The 18,543-nt window shown below is 38.5% G+C and overlaps 1 protein-coding gene across 1 annotated transcript in view; it reads left to right on the plus strand.

Moving 5' to 3' along the window:
- The window catches only part of HADHA (hydroxyacyl-CoA dehydrogenase trifunctional multienzyme complex subunit alpha), a 30,073-nt gene that overhangs the window by 6,088 nt on the left and 5,442 nt on the right, over positions 1-18,543 (plus strand). Inside the window, exons 5-13 of the mRNA XM_037528394.2 lie at positions 723-861; positions 2,067-2,186; positions 3,412-3,514; positions 6,249-6,371; positions 7,588-7,706; positions 9,842-9,898; positions 10,968-11,077; positions 13,395-13,529; positions 15,537-15,708. Coding sequence (XP_037384291.1) covers positions 723-861; positions 2,067-2,186; positions 3,412-3,514; positions 6,249-6,371; positions 7,588-7,706; positions 9,842-9,898; positions 10,968-11,077; positions 13,395-13,529; positions 15,537-15,708 — 1,078 coding nt within the window. The remainder of the gene's footprint in view (positions 1-722; positions 862-2,066; positions 2,187-3,411; positions 3,515-6,248; positions 6,372-7,587; positions 7,707-9,841; positions 9,899-10,967; positions 11,078-13,394; positions 13,530-15,536; positions 15,709-18,543) is intronic.

The raw sequence follows: 18,543 nt of genomic DNA on the forward strand, positions 1-18,543 counted from the left end.
TAGGAATGCCAATTGGTTTCGCCACGTTAGAAACAATTTGGCAGCATTTCATAAATTGAAAATGCACGTAATATATCGTATGGTCCAGCAATACCTCTCTTCTAGGTATATATGCTAGAGGAATTCTACCCTTTGTTTATAAGGATCCATATACAAGGATGTTCAGTCCTATATAATTAGAATGATAAACAATTTGAAACAAACTCAATTTCAATCAATAGGGTAATAGATAAATGAAGTGTGAGACAGCCACATGATAAAATACTGTGAAAAAAGGAGTTAATTAGATCCACAGTATATTTTTAGAGCTCAAAAACATGTCAAGTTTTTAAAAAGAGCAAGTTACAGAATGCTTTTTAACATATAAGATACCTGCTAGTGAAAACGTTTAATCTGATAGTGATAATATTTATCACAAGGTTATTTTCTCATGTACAAAGCTCTGTGATCTAATTTTTGTTATAGAAACAAAAGTAAATTATGCAAATGTTTTGCTTCATGTTCTGTGACTCCAGAAGTCAACACTTTTTGTAAAAAGAGATGATGTTGCTGATGTTAGTGCTATTAAAGGGAAGACCATTCTTTAACTTCTGAAGTGAAGACTCACTACCAAATATTGATATATGACAGAATAAGGATATAATGGATGAGGTATTAAACAAAGGAGGTTATAGTTTCATCTTTGCTTTTTTCCCACTTCTCTGTTTTCATGGATACTTCAGCATGTTAGCTGCTTGCAAGAATGCTCAAGAAGTAGCACAAGTATCACAAGAAGGACAGAAAATGTTTGAGAAACTTGAGAAATCCACAAAGCCTATTGTGGCTGCCATCAATGGCTCCTGCTTGGGAGGAGGACTTGAGGTATAGAATTACTCCAAAGTCATTGAGACACTAACACTTTGATGGGATTCACCAGCTATAAACCTTTAGGTTACCTTTAGGTTTTGTGAATAGTTTCTCTTGAAACAGAATTAGCTTTCTTTTTTGTTATCAAACTTCTGGCTAGGTTTTAATCCTTTCTCTACATGGCACAGAGCAAATGAACCAAAATGTGATGTGTTCATTTCTAAGTTAAGATTTAAATTACATTTCTACAGTCCCTTTCAAGTCCTGGTTCAAGTTTGCAGGGCAAAGATTCAGAAGTATGATCCATGCTCTTAACCTGCGTAAGTCTAGTTGAGAAACACAAAGTATAATATACATTTAAGTGCCTTGTGAGTAGCAAAAGTGGTAAGTAATCTGAGATTTAGAGAAGAGAGGTCTTCTAGTCTGGAACATATAGGAAAAAGGCAGGATAAAAGAAAATTAACATTTATTGAGCATTTATCACATACTGGGCTCTATGCTAGACACTTTCATATATATTAATTAAGGAATCTTGTGCCTGGTCCTGAAAGATGGGATTAGCTAGCAAGTGGTAGGAGGGAAGGGGAGGGCATTCACGTGGTGTGAGCAAAAAGGAGGATAAGCAACACTTATTAGCACACCATAAGTGGGCCTGCTTGATTGGAAAGAAGAGTCTATAGGGTACAATGTAGCCTGAGGTACAGTTGTGCATTTTTCTAACAAGAGCTTCCATAACTTTCAGCAGATTTTAAGGAAATCTGTAATAAACCAAGGGAAAAATATGAATGGGTTGGGCCGCCCTGGTGGTGCAAGGGTTTAAACACTGCACTATGAAGCAATCCAAAGCCTCTGCAGCACGAGTTCAATCCCCAGCCTGCCAGGGAGCAACTCACATGGCGCAGACCTCTCCTGTCTCGCCCGCTGCTCCCCTCAGAAGTGTACTTTGGTCAATCTGCCTGTTCTGTTCCCCACTCTGTCTCTGGTGAATCCTCTCACCCCCTGCATCTCTGGCCTGTACCCCAGCTCTTGTATGCATAAATAAATAAATCTTATTTATATAAATAAATATATATATATATGAATGGGAAGGTAAATTGTAGAAAGCATTGAATGCCAACCTAAGGAATTGTAGTTTATTCTGTGGGTATACTTCTCACAGATCCTAAGATCTTATAAAGTTGCATTTCATAATATTGTAATTTTCTTTCATTTTTTTGAAGCTTGCCATTTCATGCCAGTACAGAATAGCAACAAAAGATAAAAAAACAGTATTAGGTGCCCCTGAAGTCTTGCTGGGGATCTTGCCAGGAGCAGGAGGCACACAAAGGCTGCCCAAAATGGTGAGTTTAAGACCCCTGTGAACTTGAGAACCTCAGTACCTATATGCTCCTTTAGATCTGTTTCCTTTTATATAAAATATAGAGATAGGTATTCCTTGTGGAATTTAGAAACAAAATAAAATATGATTACATAAGATAAATGACAAATTTCTACTCCCATGTGCTTATTTTTTCATTTCTACTTTTTTTTTTTCAATTCCTTAATCAAAGACGTTTGTCAGTCCCTGAAGAAGGATAAAGATAAATAAGATAATTGTCTTGCTTTCCCAGAGCTCATAATTTAATTTGTTCCTTCTCTGCTTGGTACCATCTAATCAGTTTATCAAATCCTTGGATGATATTTCCTAATAAATATAAGAGACAGACCTTTCCCCTCATTATCTGATTTAGACCATCTCTTTGCAGAATTCTGTAAAGCCAAAGGAGGTCCCTCAGCTATTTGGATTCTTAAGGAGTGGGGAAATAGTCAGAAATGAAGGCTGCAGAACAATGTTAATATCAAAGTTGAGGGCCCACTAAATCTCATAATTCTGGATTCCTCGGTGGAATTACAAATCAGCAGCTCTCCTCTTTGGAGAAGAGTTGATATAAAGTGGGCACAGAAAAAAAAAGAAACTCAGTGTCAGTTTTCTGATAATAATGTGCTTTCCTTCATGGGGATTGGCCAGATGATTTTTTTAAAGAATGAATAAGTATAAATGTATATAAAAATATTTACTGAATTTCTTGTTTTATAGTTGGCATTTGAATGTTTCTAGATGCCATTTTTCTTGATAAAATACCCAAGTTGAGTTCTATTTTTGCTAGACCTATAATTCTTTCTAAGGCATTGTCAAACCTGCCACGTTTCTCAGAGTCTCTACTGGTTCTAATGTAGAATTTTTAAATATTATATAAGTGATAGAAAAGAAACTTAGAATGACATAAGTGATCAATTTTAAGAAGCCTGAAATTATTTCTCCACCTTATCAAGTCCACAAGACAGAAATTCTACAAACAGAATTAAGAGAACTAAAGACATTTTTACTTTAGCTAGAGGTTTATAATCCCAAAAGTTACTGAAATGAGTATTGGTATATAAAATTTAACTGATTGATAAATAGCATAGAAATGTGGTTTGACTTTTCTTATTTTAATATTTATTTTGTTCACTTGAGTGATTTGTGAAGTATAATGGTCACTGATACTTTTTTCTCCTGTCCTCTGATCCTTACTTGCACATTAGGTGGGTGTGCCTGCTGCTTTTGACATGATGCTGACTGGTAGAAACATTCGTGCAGATAGAGCAAAAAAAATGGGGTTAGTTGACCAATTGGTGGACCCCCTGGGTAAGTATTAGCATGCCTTCGAGTTGGGCCTTATGAAGTTATTTTTTTAAAGTTATTCTGTTGAATATTGATTAAAAGGAAACACACTCTTAAATAACAAATCATCATTATATAAGAGTGAAATTTCCTAATAATAAAATCATTTCCGACATTACCCTAATTTCTATTTTACTTTATAATTTGGACATCAAGAGAACAAAATTCAATCAAGTCATGTATTTGGTTCTTAACTTGTAACATTATCCATAAGAACACTTCTTCAATTTTTGTGGTTTTTTAAATAATGTAAAATATGAAAAACTAACCTGAGAATAATAACAATTGCATCTACTGATAAAATAGTTCAGTATGGTTTAATTCATTTTTGTGGTGACTTTGTAAAACATGACTACCGTGAATAATAAAAATCAGGTATCCTTGCTTGTATGATTTTAATAATTTTAAAGTTTATTAAGTCGTCTTATAGCCAAGACGGTGATCTGCTTTGGCAAATGTTCCCAATGCACTTGAATATATTTTACTGTTGTTGGATGGACTGTTTTTAGATTTTAGGTCAAGCAGTTGATAAAGTTATTTAAATCTTCTATATCCCTATGGGTTACTGGTCCTGTCAGTTATTGAAAGTGCACTAATCTCAGCTCTGTGCTTAATGTCTTTCAAATGATTAAATTAAGATGACCCACATTATTTAGGGTGATCTTCCTTAGTCATCTGATGATGTAGCTATCTACAAAATAGCTTCCCAATAACAACTAAAGTGGTGTTTATTGGATTACTAAGGACTATAGCCTAGTCAGATTGACACATCAAAAGACCATCATATCTCCTGTCTCACCTACTGCTCCCCTCAGCAGTGTATTTCAGTCAATCCGCCTGGTCTGTTCACCACTCTGTCTCTGGTGAATCCTCTCACCCCCCACACCTTTGGCCTGTACCCCAGTTCTTGTATGCATAAATATTTTTTTTAAAAAAAGACCATCACACCCCACCTTTTGTCACCTTAACACTGCATATATCGTTATACCATACTAAATCTCCAAATAAAGACAATAAAATCTTACTTCCACCTAACATAATTAACTATTCTACATACAACTGAAAATGCTCTGAAGATGATGCAAAGTCCTTCGTGAAATTCACTCTTCTCCTTTTGATACCCTGTAATTTAAAAACTGTGATATAAGTTCTATATATTTTCTTCTGCCATGAATTTAAGTTTCCTGCCCTTCAGTGTGCAATCTGCTGTTAATCCAGTCCTGTGTGTTTTTTGTTTCAGGTTTTTGATTTTGTTTTGAGAAATAACATTCCCTTTCATGTCTTCAATTTCTCTTTATGTGTCCATTTGGCATGAATGCTGTATATTTGGCATGAATTCACAGTATAGCCTTTCGGACATTGTGTTTGCCAATTCTGTCTTTTCATTTCTTCATCTGTTTCTGTCAGACAATTTGCTCCTGGCAATAGGCATCTGTTTCTTGATTCTTTGAATGCCTTTATCATGGTTTTCCCCCTGGCCTCTCAGCATGTGCAAAATTACACTAGAGTTTTGAGGGGCCATTTTATAGATATCTAGGGCTTCCCTTTTGTGTAGGGACTGCTCTCTAATATTCTAGTCCACAAATTCCAGTCGCCATGACCTACCTGCAGACTGCAGTAGGACTTTTCATGGACCCTATGCACTATTGTCATTCAGAAGATTTGGGCTTAATTCTTTTTCTTTCTCCCCTATGTAGGTTCAAAATAGGGTCGATGTCTTAAGGTGGAGGTTGGTTGCATATTAGTTGTAAGCTCCTTCCTCCATCAGAATTTTTTCCCTAAGTGTCACCAGACTGCACAAGATTGCCTTTTCAACCCCAGCCACCACTTCCTCTGGTGTGGCTCCTCCAGGCTTCTGATTAAGAGCCTGGTAGGTGTCTGTTTTCACAGCATTATAAATTTATTCTTTGAATTTTTGAGTCTTGCTCTTAAGTCTCCTGCCCTAAGCGTCTCAATATCTGGCAGATACCTTGAATAGGAAATCAGTTGCATATTTTTGGCATATCCTTATTTCCATAGAAGTACTTTGTATATTAAACATTATGACACTAAAAGAGATTTCCCTCCACTTTTCTCACCTAGCCCCTCCAGCCTCCTGCACCCTTAGAACTCCACAAATGCTCCATGGGGATAACTTTGCATTCGTTTCCTCTAGCTTTTGATCTATTGTATGTGACCATCAAAGACTGGTCATTTCATTTTCCTCCACTCTCATCCTTCTGCTTGATCCAGGTCCAAAAGCATGTGGCCAAAAGCATCATACACCCCTAGGAAAGGAAATGTCCAGCAATCATCAGGTCACCTCCAGCAGGCTCTTCCCTGTCTGGAATTTTAATTCACATTGTCCTTGTTGCTTCCACAGCTCTCTATTGTCTTTACAAATGTGTTTTTGCAACTTTTTCCCACTTTTTACAGCAAGAATATAGGCTCATGAGACATACTGTCTCCTACTAAGAAGTGGAAGCCAGACTGAGACATAGTTAAGTCCTTTTTTTTTTTACCTAGAGAGCACGTTTAGGTGTTCAATATTACTCCTCTTCTTATGTCCATAGTTAGTGACTTTCCACATCCCAGTCTCCAGTCTGAAATGAAAAACTGTGCAGAGTGGGCATAGAGCCTTTGGCTTTGGCATACCTAGGTTTTTTCCTACCTGCGATTGATCTAAACCTGATTTACATTCCATTGTGTTTTTTTACAGGACCAGGATTAAAACCTTCAGACGAACGGACAGTTGAATACCTAGAAGAAGTTGCAGTTACTTTTGCCAAAGGACTAGCTGATAAGAAAATCTCTCCAAAGAGAGACAAGGGATTGATAGAAAGTGAGTGTCATTATTAAAGCATAAAGGCAAGAATTCAAATATCACTGATCAGTTTACAATTAACAAAATAGAAATGAAACAGATTAAATCAACCATTATATGTAAGGAGACCCAGCAGACTCCCATTTTCTTCTTAATTACAAAACTTAAATAACATATATACAGTGGGCAGTGTTAGCTATCATCCACAAGCCTAGTAATTCAGAAAGTGACAATGATGAAAAAGAAATAAGAGATGCAAACCACTGTGATCCTGGTTCTCTGCCCTGCATCCTTTTCATTTCAAAGCACAGGCATTTCATTTCAAAGTTAGGTTCATACCGCTGGCACATGTGCACTCTATGCCTCTGGCACAAGTGCACTCGCAGCCAGCACGCACCCTTCTGAGTCCTTCCCAGGACACTTTTTTTTTTTTAAAGATTTTATTTTTTATTTATACAAGAGGTGAGGGAGGGTGAGAGAATTCACCAGAAACAGAGTGGGGAGCAGAACAGGCAGATTGACCAAAACACACTGCTGAGGGGAGCAGCGGGTGAGATAGAAGAGGTCTGCCGCGCCATGTGGCTATCTCCCTGGCCAGGCAGGAATCAAAGCCATGCTGCAGAGGCTGCGGACAGCCTCACAGTGCTGCGCTCAACCTGCTGCGCCACCAGGGAGGCCCAAGGGCACATTTTGGATTATACTGCAAACATTTTATTGCTGATTGATCTAAGTACCTGGGGAGAGAGAATACTTCCTTCACTTTGATAAAGAAAAATCACTCTTGCACCAAAAATACTTAAACCTCTCCAAACACACAAAAAAAAACCCACCACAGGCAAAGCTTTTTTCCAGGGAATTAAGTTTTATTGGTATAAATTTTAGGTGAGGAAGAAGTAAATGTATCATTTGTGTGTAAAGTTAACCTTAAAAGGGGTACAACAGTTCTGTTCTGTGGTTAAGTCCTATAACTAACCCTGTTTTAACAAATTGTTGAATTTTGTAAGATTTAAACATTAATACAAGAGTAGTATCCAATGCCTTGCTTTAGCATTTATCAAGTAATGAAACCATGTTTAAAGAAGTGCTTAGGTTAAAATTTAGAAATTTTGCATGTCAGAATAAAAAGCAGTTCTTTTGGATAAGTAGAACTACTGCATTTTAATGGAGTTTACAGAACAAACAAACAGGTGGCTAGGCTTTTCCAATAAGTATCTAAAAGCATTTTACCTTGCAGAATTGACATCGTACGCCATGAATATTCCATTTGTCAGGCAACAAATTTATAAAAAAGTGGAAGAAACAGTACGAAAGCAGACCAAAGGCCTTTATCCTGCACCTCTGAAAATAATTGATGTGAGTCTTGACTCTCTATCCTCTGGAGTCTTTACACTCTGCATTCCTCATATTACCTCTCATTGCATAGAGCAGTACTCTGTTACCATTTTGGACCATGTGTGCCCATACTAAACTTCTTAATTCTGCTGTTAAAGTACTTACCAATAGTGAGGAAAGGGTATATAAGGACTCATATAAATTGATACATTTGGGGATAACTAGTGAGAATTATACTGAGTAGTTGGTGAATTTAAAATTAACAAAAACCAGGAAAGGAACCTATATGATTAATATTATAATTAATATTATTAATATGATATTAATTATATAATAATATATTAATAGTATTATAATAATTAATATTATTACTATATCAGTATTAATATTATAACAAGGTCAGTAAACTATTTATTAGGGAGTCATTGAAACAAAATTGATCACTGTACAATAAATCTTCATTAAATGTCAGTAGTTCTGGGAAGCAGTGTCTTTAGGTGCACTAACAATGAAAGCAGGTCCCTGAATAACATCAGGCATCTGTGTTATACTAAGTGATATTATTCAAGGATCTGTTGTGTTCTATCCTTAGTCAAAACCACTGTCACTGTCCAAAGTGTCTAATGGACTTCCCCATTGCCATAATTTTTAAAAGGAGGTAATGATTTAGAGTAGTCTGAAAAAGATCAAGGAGAATAATTGAAATGATCACAGGTTGAAGAAACTTCTGTCTAATGATATACTTTAAAACTTAGAACTCTTCAGTCCAGTCCAAAATTAAGAGAGCATGTAAATCAGAGAGTTCAGAATTGGAAAGTGAATTCCTCAACAAATATACTTTCAGCAAAAGACACCAAGACACATAAAATCTGAAATGTGATTTCCTACCTCCATTTTTCTCAGCCTGGGCTGAGGAAATTAAACATACATGGTAAGGCAGATAACAGTATAAGGGACATTATAAGGCAACATAGGATTAATGCCAGGTAATTGGACAGAGTCGTGAAAGTTGCAAAGTACTTGGAGAAGTACTCTGAGCCAGAGATCAGGAAGAGCCTCATGGAATTTGACCTGAATCCTGAAGAATGGATAGAGAATCTCTGAAGATAAAATGTCAGGCAAAATGGGCATTTTGAGCAAAGTTACAGTAACTGGAAAGCATGAGGCTCTCTAAGGAACATTTAATGATACCAGGTTTTTTTTTGTAGGAGGTAGTGAAATGTCTACAGAAGGCAGATTGTAGTAAGGTTTTAAAAAGATTGTCAGTGAATTAAGAAATTTGACTTTTGTCCTATGTGGATCATAGAGAACCTTTTTTTTTTTTTTTTAACAGCCTGAGAACCATTTTTATGGTTGAGAGTAAAACTTAATTTTGTAATTCACATTTGCACTTTGAATAAGACCCTGAGATAAGTTGCCAAAGAGAGATTTCGAATTAAGTTTCGGAAGTGCAGAGGTTTAGATATTTCAGGAAATAAAGCAACAGTAGTTAGAAGTTAATTAAGGATGTATGTCTGTTTATTAGGGGTTTTAAAAATTTGTCATTCCCATAAATTATGGTGATTGAGTACAGGGTCTTTTCTTCATTTCTTATATTTCTCTACTTAGGATATTGTTTATGCCAGATGTTAAATTGAATTTCATAGAGTTCACAATTCATGTGATAAACTAGATGATATGTCTGAAGAAGAATGGGAAATTTAGAGGGAGAAAAAAGCTGAAAGTTGAACTTTGGGGAACTGACTGCATTTGGAGAATAGGAAAAAACTGGGAGAGTAATTTAAACAGAAAGAAGGTAATTAAGAGGAAAAGGTGTTCTATATGTTATTGAACACATGGAAAAGAAGGATGACAAGTCTTTCTCTGATAAAATAACAGGATTCAGAGGCAGATAAAGAGGAAGAGTGAACTGTGGGACCACTTTGTTTTTTATTCTAACTTTTTGATTTTCTTCTATTTATCTCTTTCCACTTTATGCTATTTACAGTAGCTTCAAAGAGGGACAGTTAAGTCAGTCTTGAGCAACCTCACTCCTCTTCTCTGGCTACTCTAAACTGTTGACTTACTCTTTGAAGACTAACAATGACATTCAGCATTCCTGCCCATCACACCAGTCTCCTCCAAAAAAGAACAAGTGTTCTCTGTATGTTTTTTAGGTGGTAAAGACAGGACTAGAGCAAGGGAGTGACGCTGGCTATCTTTGTGAATCTCAGGTAAAGTTATTTCCTTTCCATTTTTTGCAGTTATATAAAGGAGAACCACGGGGCCTCCCTGGTGGCGCAGGGGTTAGTCTCAGCGCTATCAAGCAAGCGCCAGTCCCTGTGGCATGAGTTCGGTACTAGTGATGATAACAACATTGATACCCTAGTTGTTTTACTAGAGTTTTCACTTATTCCCTCAGCAATACTTTAAATGGGTATTGCTTTTCCCATTTTAAGGGTAAAGAAGCTTCAAAAGTGGGAAATGAAAGTCAGGATTCAAACCCAATTCTGTCAGACCCATACTTTTTTTTTTTTTTAAAGATTTATTTACTTATTTATTTCTACAAGCACTGGGTACAGTCAGAAGCGCGGGAGGGTAAGAGAATTCACCAGAGCCGGGAGCAGAGCAGGCAGAAGGACCGAAGTACACCGCTGAGGGGAGCAGCGGGCGGCAGGAGAGGTCTGCACGCCACGCGGGACCCTCCTCTGGTGGCCGGGGAGCAGCTGGGCATTGAACCAGCGCCGCAGAGGCTGCGGGCAGCTTCGCAACCCAGCGCTCAACCGCTGTGCCACCGGGGAGGCCCCAGACCCATACTTTTATTCTCATGCTCCCAACCATGAAGCTGAGACTTGTTTTCCCTGGAGTTAAAGTGCTTGTTAAAGTGGTAGGTGTCATGTGCGGCAGCCTGCTCCAGTGGGAAGAGCTGGGAGTCCTGCTGCCTGCATTCAGGGTCTGTTTCTAGCACTTCAGGACAGTGTGGCTTTGAGCAAGGTCACTTGGTTTCTCAGGGCCTCCTCTTCCCAATCTTTATAATGAACAAATTAGCTCATTAATACTGTGGAAAAGGTAACCAGGTCTGGGGTAGTGAATCTGAGAGTTCAGTTTATCCAAAATGTTTTTCAAAGAAGTAAAGAAAAGAAATCTGTGGGAAACAGGCCTCTGCAGCACAGGCGCCACAGAGGCCCCAGAGCCACTTAGGCTTTGCTTGCATCACTCTGCTCTGTAGAGAAACTGAGCAGAGGAATCCACATCACTGAGGCTGTGAAGTTCAACCTCTTCTCATTCCCTTTTACTTTTCAGAAATTTGGAGAGCTTGCAATGACCAAAGAATCAAAGGCCTTGATGGGACTTTACCACGGTCAGGTGCTATGTAAGAAGAATAAATTTGGAAATCCACAGAAGGATGTTAAGTGAGTTAAATTCTCCCTAGGAAGCCCTTGTGGATTTAACTACATGTTAGGCTTGTTGATGTCTTCAAAGAGCTACAGAACTAGATTATCTTCAGACTTGACGTAAGCCTCTTCTGTCCTGAGCACGTTGGATCCTTGTTCCTACCAAGAACTTTTTTACTTCCAAAGTTCTGCCTATGCTGAGCAACCCCGTGGAGACTTTCTTGTCTTGCTATTAATGTCCCCTAGAAAGCTGACTTCAGGCCTCCCTTCTGAAACTACATGCTATTCTCTCCTGTGTCTTAAGATGCCATCTCTGGGAATTCATACTTTGTTCACTGAAAAACGTAAAGCTTCATTCTAATTGTTGAAGGCTTGTCCTTTTTTTTAAGCTTACAACTTCAACATTTGAAATTCTACCTGCTTTCAGGGTTATGCTGCCTGAGTAGTTCTTCAGTATTTTAAATTTAATAATGCTCCTAAACTCACCTACTCGCTCATTGGTTCTCAGCCTGGGCAGTGCTGCACCCTCAGGAACATTGGATATTGTCTGGGAATATTTTCAGTTGTAACTGCAGAAGGATGCTACTGGCATCTAGTGGCTAGAGTCCAGGGGTGCTGCTACACATCCTGTAATATACAACTAAGAATTATCTCCTCCAAAGTGTCAATAGTGCTGAGGTTGAGAAACTCTGTTCTAAATGAATTTCTGTAAGGGACTTAGTAGACACTGTTACTACCTTCCCATCCCTTTATCTTCAGTGAGATTGCAATCCAAAATACCAAAACTATATACTCTTAAGGCCTAATAATGCCACTTCTCTTTACTCTGAAAAAATGCACTTATGCACAGAATGACGTACTGAACAGTAATGCAGTGTTAAGTAATAATGAAAAATTGGAAATAACCATCAATCCATCAGTAGGAGCTTCCAATATATATTCCGATATATTAGTCTCCAGTTATACAACTGGGTAAAAAGCAAACTACAGGATTCATACAGAAAGATCCCATTTATATTAAAACATTCAAACTATAAACACAAAAGGGTATCATCTAGTATTTAACCTTATTTATAATAGTTTTTTAAAGGAAAATAATTCAGTCTGTATAAAAAGATTATAATAAGAGAAAGTAAAGATAAGGAATTCAAATTATCTACGGGAGGGGAATGAAACAGATAGAAGTAGAGGTATCACTGGCAACTAGGAGAGGAGAAAGGACATCTTTTCCTCAGAGTAGACAAATATTCAAGTAACATTTTATTCAGTGTTACTTTGTTAGACCTTTGACGAGAAAAAAAGTGTCCTAGCCTGGACAGAGTGAAAATAAACATTTGTAGAAATTTAAACCTATAACCCCCAAAGCAGATGTGATAATTAACCCTCCTTTACTTCAGTAAGCATAATGGGGGGGGGGGCGGTAACAATCTGCATTGAATGAAATGTTATTTGACAACCTGCTTCCTTTACACATTGTTTCAGTTTTCATGTTGTTTCATTTAAAGTCAGTTTCCAAGAGCCTGTTGATGACTTATATGAGGACTTACTGTAATTTATTAAATTTTTGGCTTAACCTCTTCTTCCTTCAGTACCTTATAACTGACTCTTCATTTTTAGGATGATGTTACTTTTTTCTCCCAATTTATTTCCCAACCAGGGCAAAGCATACTACTTCAACCATGCATGAAAGATCTAATTTTTGTACATTATCACTGTATACTGTTTAAATTTTTATCAATCTAATGGGGAAAAAAAACATTTTAATTTGCACTTGACACTTTATTGGGGAAGTTAAGCATCTTAATTGGCAACTTCTTTTCTTTTGTGAATTGCTTCTATCCCTTGCCCATTTGATTGGGTTGTCTTTTTTAATTGACATATGCATGATCTTCATATTTCCCAAGTAGTATCCTTTGTCTGCTATATGCGTTGCAGATTTCTTCTTTTTACTTGGTTGTCTTAATTTTGTGGGGTCATAATGTGAAACAGGAAATTTTAATTTTGATATTTTTTTAGTCCCTATATATTTCTCTACCCTGTTTTCTCGTTGTTTTCCAATTACTTAACACCACCTAAATATTTGTATTATTTGCTAGGTATGATTGAAAATAAGTATTCTATCTTCATGAGCAGGTCAATATTTTAGACCTCATGGATTTTTTCATTTGACTTTGAAAATCATTCGTTTATTAAAGGTATAATTTTATAGATTAAAAATTATTGTAAATATTTGATTGTGCCTGCTTTGGTTGGTTTATTAGATGACATGGGCAGTCTCCCACTTGTACTAAATAATTGAGTTGTTTACCAAAGATATCTCATCCTTCCCTTTCAGGAACCTTGCCGTTCTTGGTGCAGGGCTGATGGGAGCTGGCATCGCCCAGGTGTCCGTGGATAAGGGCCTGAAGACTATACTTAAAGATGCTACACTGGCCGGGCTGGGCCGAGGACAGCAACAAGTGTTCAAAGGGTAATAAACCCGTGCTTCAACTTCGCCAGGAGTTAGCAGTGTTTTTGTTTTTTGCCACTACGCGTTCTTTCTCCTAAACATGATGAGTACTAATATGCTTCATAGACCACATTTTCTTTGATTTTTAGATGTGCTACTTTCTTCCTTCTCTGCATTTTGTTACAGATATTAGAAACAATTAGCATCCATTGGAGTATGTGGTCTTTAGGTGTTTAGGAGAAAATAATATCTATTAGATATTTTTATATGCCATTTATATTACACTTTGGTATCAGACTAGAAGTTCTCATGTTTGTGAATTTTGATCACTTATTTAATGGCAATAAGGTTTTGAAAGACTGAAACAGCATGACTCTTGTCTCTGGAGAGAACTGAGATTAGGATGTGAGGAGACATACTATAGCTGCTTGTTGAAAGTGGGGCTATGCACAGAACTTCGGAACCTTGTATGAAGAACCTTGTATGAAGAACCTTGTATGAATAACATAGGCATTACCTTAGAGAAGCAGTTAGCTGATTTGGTTCTACAATGTCTGAGGTTTTACAGACTATGTCTCTTGTCTCATCTCTGAATTAATAAAAAAATTCCTCTGCCTGCTGACCCCACTCTCCCCCAACTCACATACTGCCCATTTTACAGAGGCTAAGTAATGACTTAGCCAAATGGGGAATTAATGAGTTTGAGCTCAGTTCAGTGCTTCACTGTCATAGACAAGCTGGCTGCCCTGAGACTGCCTGGTACATGACTTTCATCCAAGTGAGCTCGTTTGTTTGTTCCTTAAATGGATTTTGTAGTTTAAGCCTATTTTTACCCTTTTTCTTCAGAGAAGCTCACAGATTGCTACCGTAACACTATCCAGGACCTGGCAGGTTCAATCATGTTGCCAACTAAGATAAGGTAAAAGAGCAAGGAGTTGTACAAAAAGTGGCATACACTAGAGGACATCACTCCAAAACTAGTATGCAAGCATCCCCAGGTAGTCTTTCGGACACTCCCTGATAAGAGAAATGCTGCTCTGAAATAGCTTCCTCCCTTCCATCTCTTTTGGAGCCAGCAGTGGCACCTCATCAGGTGCTGGTATGCTGACTTGGGACATACATGTTTTCTGTCTTCTCTTAGACATAGTTTCATCAGGCATTAGAATTAGAGCAACTAACAACTAATAATGTTTTGAATGCTAATAAGAATCTTATCTGCTGACTGCTGACATGGTTGTCAAAAACCAGGAAGTTTAAACTCATACCTTTTAGACTTTAATTGAATACTCTTTTCAGTTTACCTTGTGGCTTTAATTTTTCTTTTGGTTAAGGAAATTAGAAAATGAGGTTTAACTTCATTCAGAGGAAAACACTAAGTCATTTATTCTGAAAATGTGGTCAGATTAAAATCTAAGAAAGCCTGTTCAGTTAAATGTCTGAGAAGCAAGAATCCTTTTTAGCTCTCTGGGGGAAAGAAAAATCTTGAGTTAACATTTCATATAATTGATACAATGTGCTACTAGGTGCTGACTGGGAAGTGGATTCAAAATATAAGAAATAATACTTGGTCTCTGTCCTCTGGACATTTATAATTCCAGAATAACAGAATAAATGAGAGGTAAGCAAGTATAAATCCATGTGGTCTAGGACATGTTGGCTGTTTTCTCTATTGTAGGTAGAGAGTAACCAGAGCTTCTCTGTGGCTTCTCTCTGGTGTTTATATTTATTCCTCTTGGCAACTCAAACTGTTTTGAGTGTTAGCACTTATATAAATTAAGCATTTAGCGGATCTTATAGTAGAAAGAATGTGGTCTTGAAGATACACCTGTACTTGAATTCTAGTATCCTCCCTTAACTAGCTGTTTGATCACCAGTACCTCTGAGCCTCTTTGAGCAACTCCGCTCCCTCAAAATGGAAGGACTAATAGCTCCTTCACAGAATTAGCAAAAACTCAGAACTGTTTGGCCTATGGACATTCAGTAATGGTAGTTTCCTATTCACGTCCACTAAAAATGTGTTTTTCCTAGGTTGAATGATAAAGTGAGGAAGAAAGCCCTAACGTCATTTGAAAGGGACTCCATCTTCAGCAACTTGACTGGGCAGCTTGATTACAAGGGTTTTGAAAAGACTGACATGGTGATTGAAGCTGTTTTTGAGGACCTTAATCTTAAACACAAAGTGCTGAAGGAGGTAGAAGCGGTAAGTAAAGGACACATTGTACTTAAATCCTCAGTGACTGGACACTGAGATGGGGGGTTTTAAAGGCACTCTGGGAAACTCATGGTTCTTTTCACAGCCCTTTTTACAATCATGCACACTCTGTACATCATAAAAGGTGAAATCTAAGTCCTAAGGGAAGAAAATCAAGTAGCTTGTTAACCTAAGCACAGGGTTCAGTATCCTTATGTGGAGATTCAAATATACAGATAACCACATAGAGTACAGCCAGATGACTTGAGAATTGTGTTTGACTCAAGCCATAAGTAAAATACTTCAGTCTAGACAGCAAAAGAAACAGGGAAGAAACACTTTGACCAGACAGGATTTGGATGCTTATTTGGTGAGAATTCTACTTTGGTCTTGATCCCAAATACTCTACATAAACAATTCTTGAGGACCTCCTTGGTGGCCTACATTACATCTCACTGCTATCACCACTTCAGCCTGAGTTTGATCCGTGGCCAGAGAGCTGACCCACATGGCTCAGCAGATCCCTCCTCTCTCGCTTGCTGCTCCCCTTAGCAGTACATTTCAGTAAATCCATCTGTTCAGCTCCTCACTCTGTCTCTGGTGAATCCTCTCATCCCCTGCACCTCTGGCCTATATCCCAATTCTTCTACTAAAGAAACAATTCTTTAGATGAAATGACATGGACAGAAAACATACTTGATGTGAATAGTATAAAGAAAGCGCCTGGAAAAGAAGAAATGGCAGTCATCCAGGTATAAGATAGACCAAGGGCCTAGACTAGCCTACAGTTAGCAAACAGAGTGTGGGTTAGCGAATGAAATGGCTGATTTGTCGACAGTCCAGTTGTCTTTGGCACTGGGCCACGATAAATCCAGCAGTATTCCTGAGATGCCCTTCCATGGGAGGGCAGTCTCTGCTCTACTGAAGAATGAACCTAGGGAGGTTCAGTGATGAGAACAGATTCACTTATAAGACACAGGTTCCAAAAATCTTTCCCTTAGGCAAAGCGTAATGCACATTCAACTTAGAGGGGAAAATCCAGAAAAGCTGGAAGGTGTGTGTTCCATCTGTGCTAGATGGCATTTCAGCTTAACCGTGTAGACAGTGTCCTCAGGGCTTTGAGGGCATGCTGAGACTACTGATAGATCCTGAGGAGCAGCAGGAGCAGACACAGCCAGGGGGTAGAGAAGAGCATGACCAGCTGACTGGGTGACAGTGTTTCCTTTTGGAAAATTGGAGTTTGGGAGTACCAGAATCAAGAAAACTTTGTTCATTTTAAGCAGTTAGGAAGCCAGTGGTCAAGGAAAATGGAAGGAAGAGGGACCAGACCAAGAGACAAGCAGACTTTGAATAAATTGATATAGTAGACCCAAGAGAAACATAAAAGTTAAGGGAGAAAGAGATGGGATAGACCCAGAAGGGAAAGGGAAAGAAAGCGCTTTTACGTGATCGTGTAGTTTACAGAGAGCAAGGACTAGCCACAAGTGAGCAGACAGAGATGGAAAAGGGAAGATACGCAGGAGACCACTAATCTTTGCAGATATTAAGAAACAAAGCGCCAGCTTTAGGTCGAAAGATTATTACTGCAGGTAAAGCCCAAAATATTATATATTTTATAGTTATTTATATATCAGATGCCTTTATATTTTTAGAGCTACTGAAATCACCTAAAATAAGAGACTCAGAAAGAATACTCAGAAAGAATTTTTTTAAAATGAGATCCAGACAAATCTGTATCTAGAGAATCAAAGATTTTGTTGAAAGACCTTTAGGAAGGCATCAAGTCCATTGCTGTTAAGAAATTTTAAAGCTGTGAGGCCTCCCTGGTGATGCAAGGGGTTAAGACACAACCTGTGAAGCAATCCGCAGCCTCTGCAGCACGAGTTCGATTCCTGGCTGGCCAGGGAGCAACCCACATGGCGCAGCAGACCTCTCCTGCCTTGCCCACTGGTCCCCTCAGCAGTGTATTTCAGTCAGTCTGCCTGTTCTGTTCCCCACTTTGTCTCTGGTGAATCTTCTCACCCGCCCACACTTCTGGCCTGTATCCCAGCTCTTGTATGCATAAATAAATCAATCTTAAAAAAAAAGAAAAAGAAATTTTAAAGCTGAATCTATATGGTAGTTCTTCATGGATTTAACACTAATTTTCTGGGCCTCCCCAGTGGCGCAGCGGTTGAGCGCTGGCTTGCGAAGCTGCCCGTAGCCTCTGCAGCGCCGGTTCGATCCCCGGCTGCTCCCCGGCCACTGGAGGAGGGTCCCACAGGGCGCGCAGACCTCTCCTGCCGCCCGCTGCTCCCCTCAGCAGTGTACTTCTGTCCTTCTGCCTATTCTGCTCCCTGCTCTGGCTCTGGTGAATTCTCTCACCCTCCCGCACTTCTGACTGTACCCAGTGCTTGTATAAATAATAAATAAATAAATCTTTTAAAAAAAGACTAATTTTCTCTTCTTCTCCAAAGAGCTAACTAAACTCACTCCTTTGACATTCTTCCTGAAATCTTGTCTCTAGACCTCCCCTGTCTTGGTTGTCCCCATTAACATCTTCATCATGTCTCAGTGTTCTATTGACCTGTGACAAATAATTGCAAAAATAACTGCCTATTCACAGTTCTGCAGTTTGGGCTGGGCTCTGCAGAGGCAGCTGGTTCTTAATTCCTTGTGGTTTCTTTATGGACTCACTCATGGGACTATACTCAGCTGAAAGCTTGGCTGGGCCAATGCTCCTGCACATGGCCTCCCTTTACCCCTGGCCTGCCCTCCCTTAGTCGTGTAGCCAGAACTTCTCTACAGCATGCTGCTGGCTTCTGAGAGCAAATGCAGAAGCTGCCAGATTTCTTAAGGCTAGGC

The sequence above is a fragment of the Talpa occidentalis genome, unplaced genomic scaffold, assembly GCF_014898055.3.
Source record: "Talpa occidentalis isolate TD23 unplaced genomic scaffold, MPIMG_talOcc4v2.1 talOcc4.5, whole genome shotgun sequence".
In the NCBI taxonomy this organism is placed as follows: domain Eukaryota; kingdom Metazoa; phylum Chordata; class Mammalia; order Eulipotyphla; family Talpidae; genus Talpa; species Talpa occidentalis.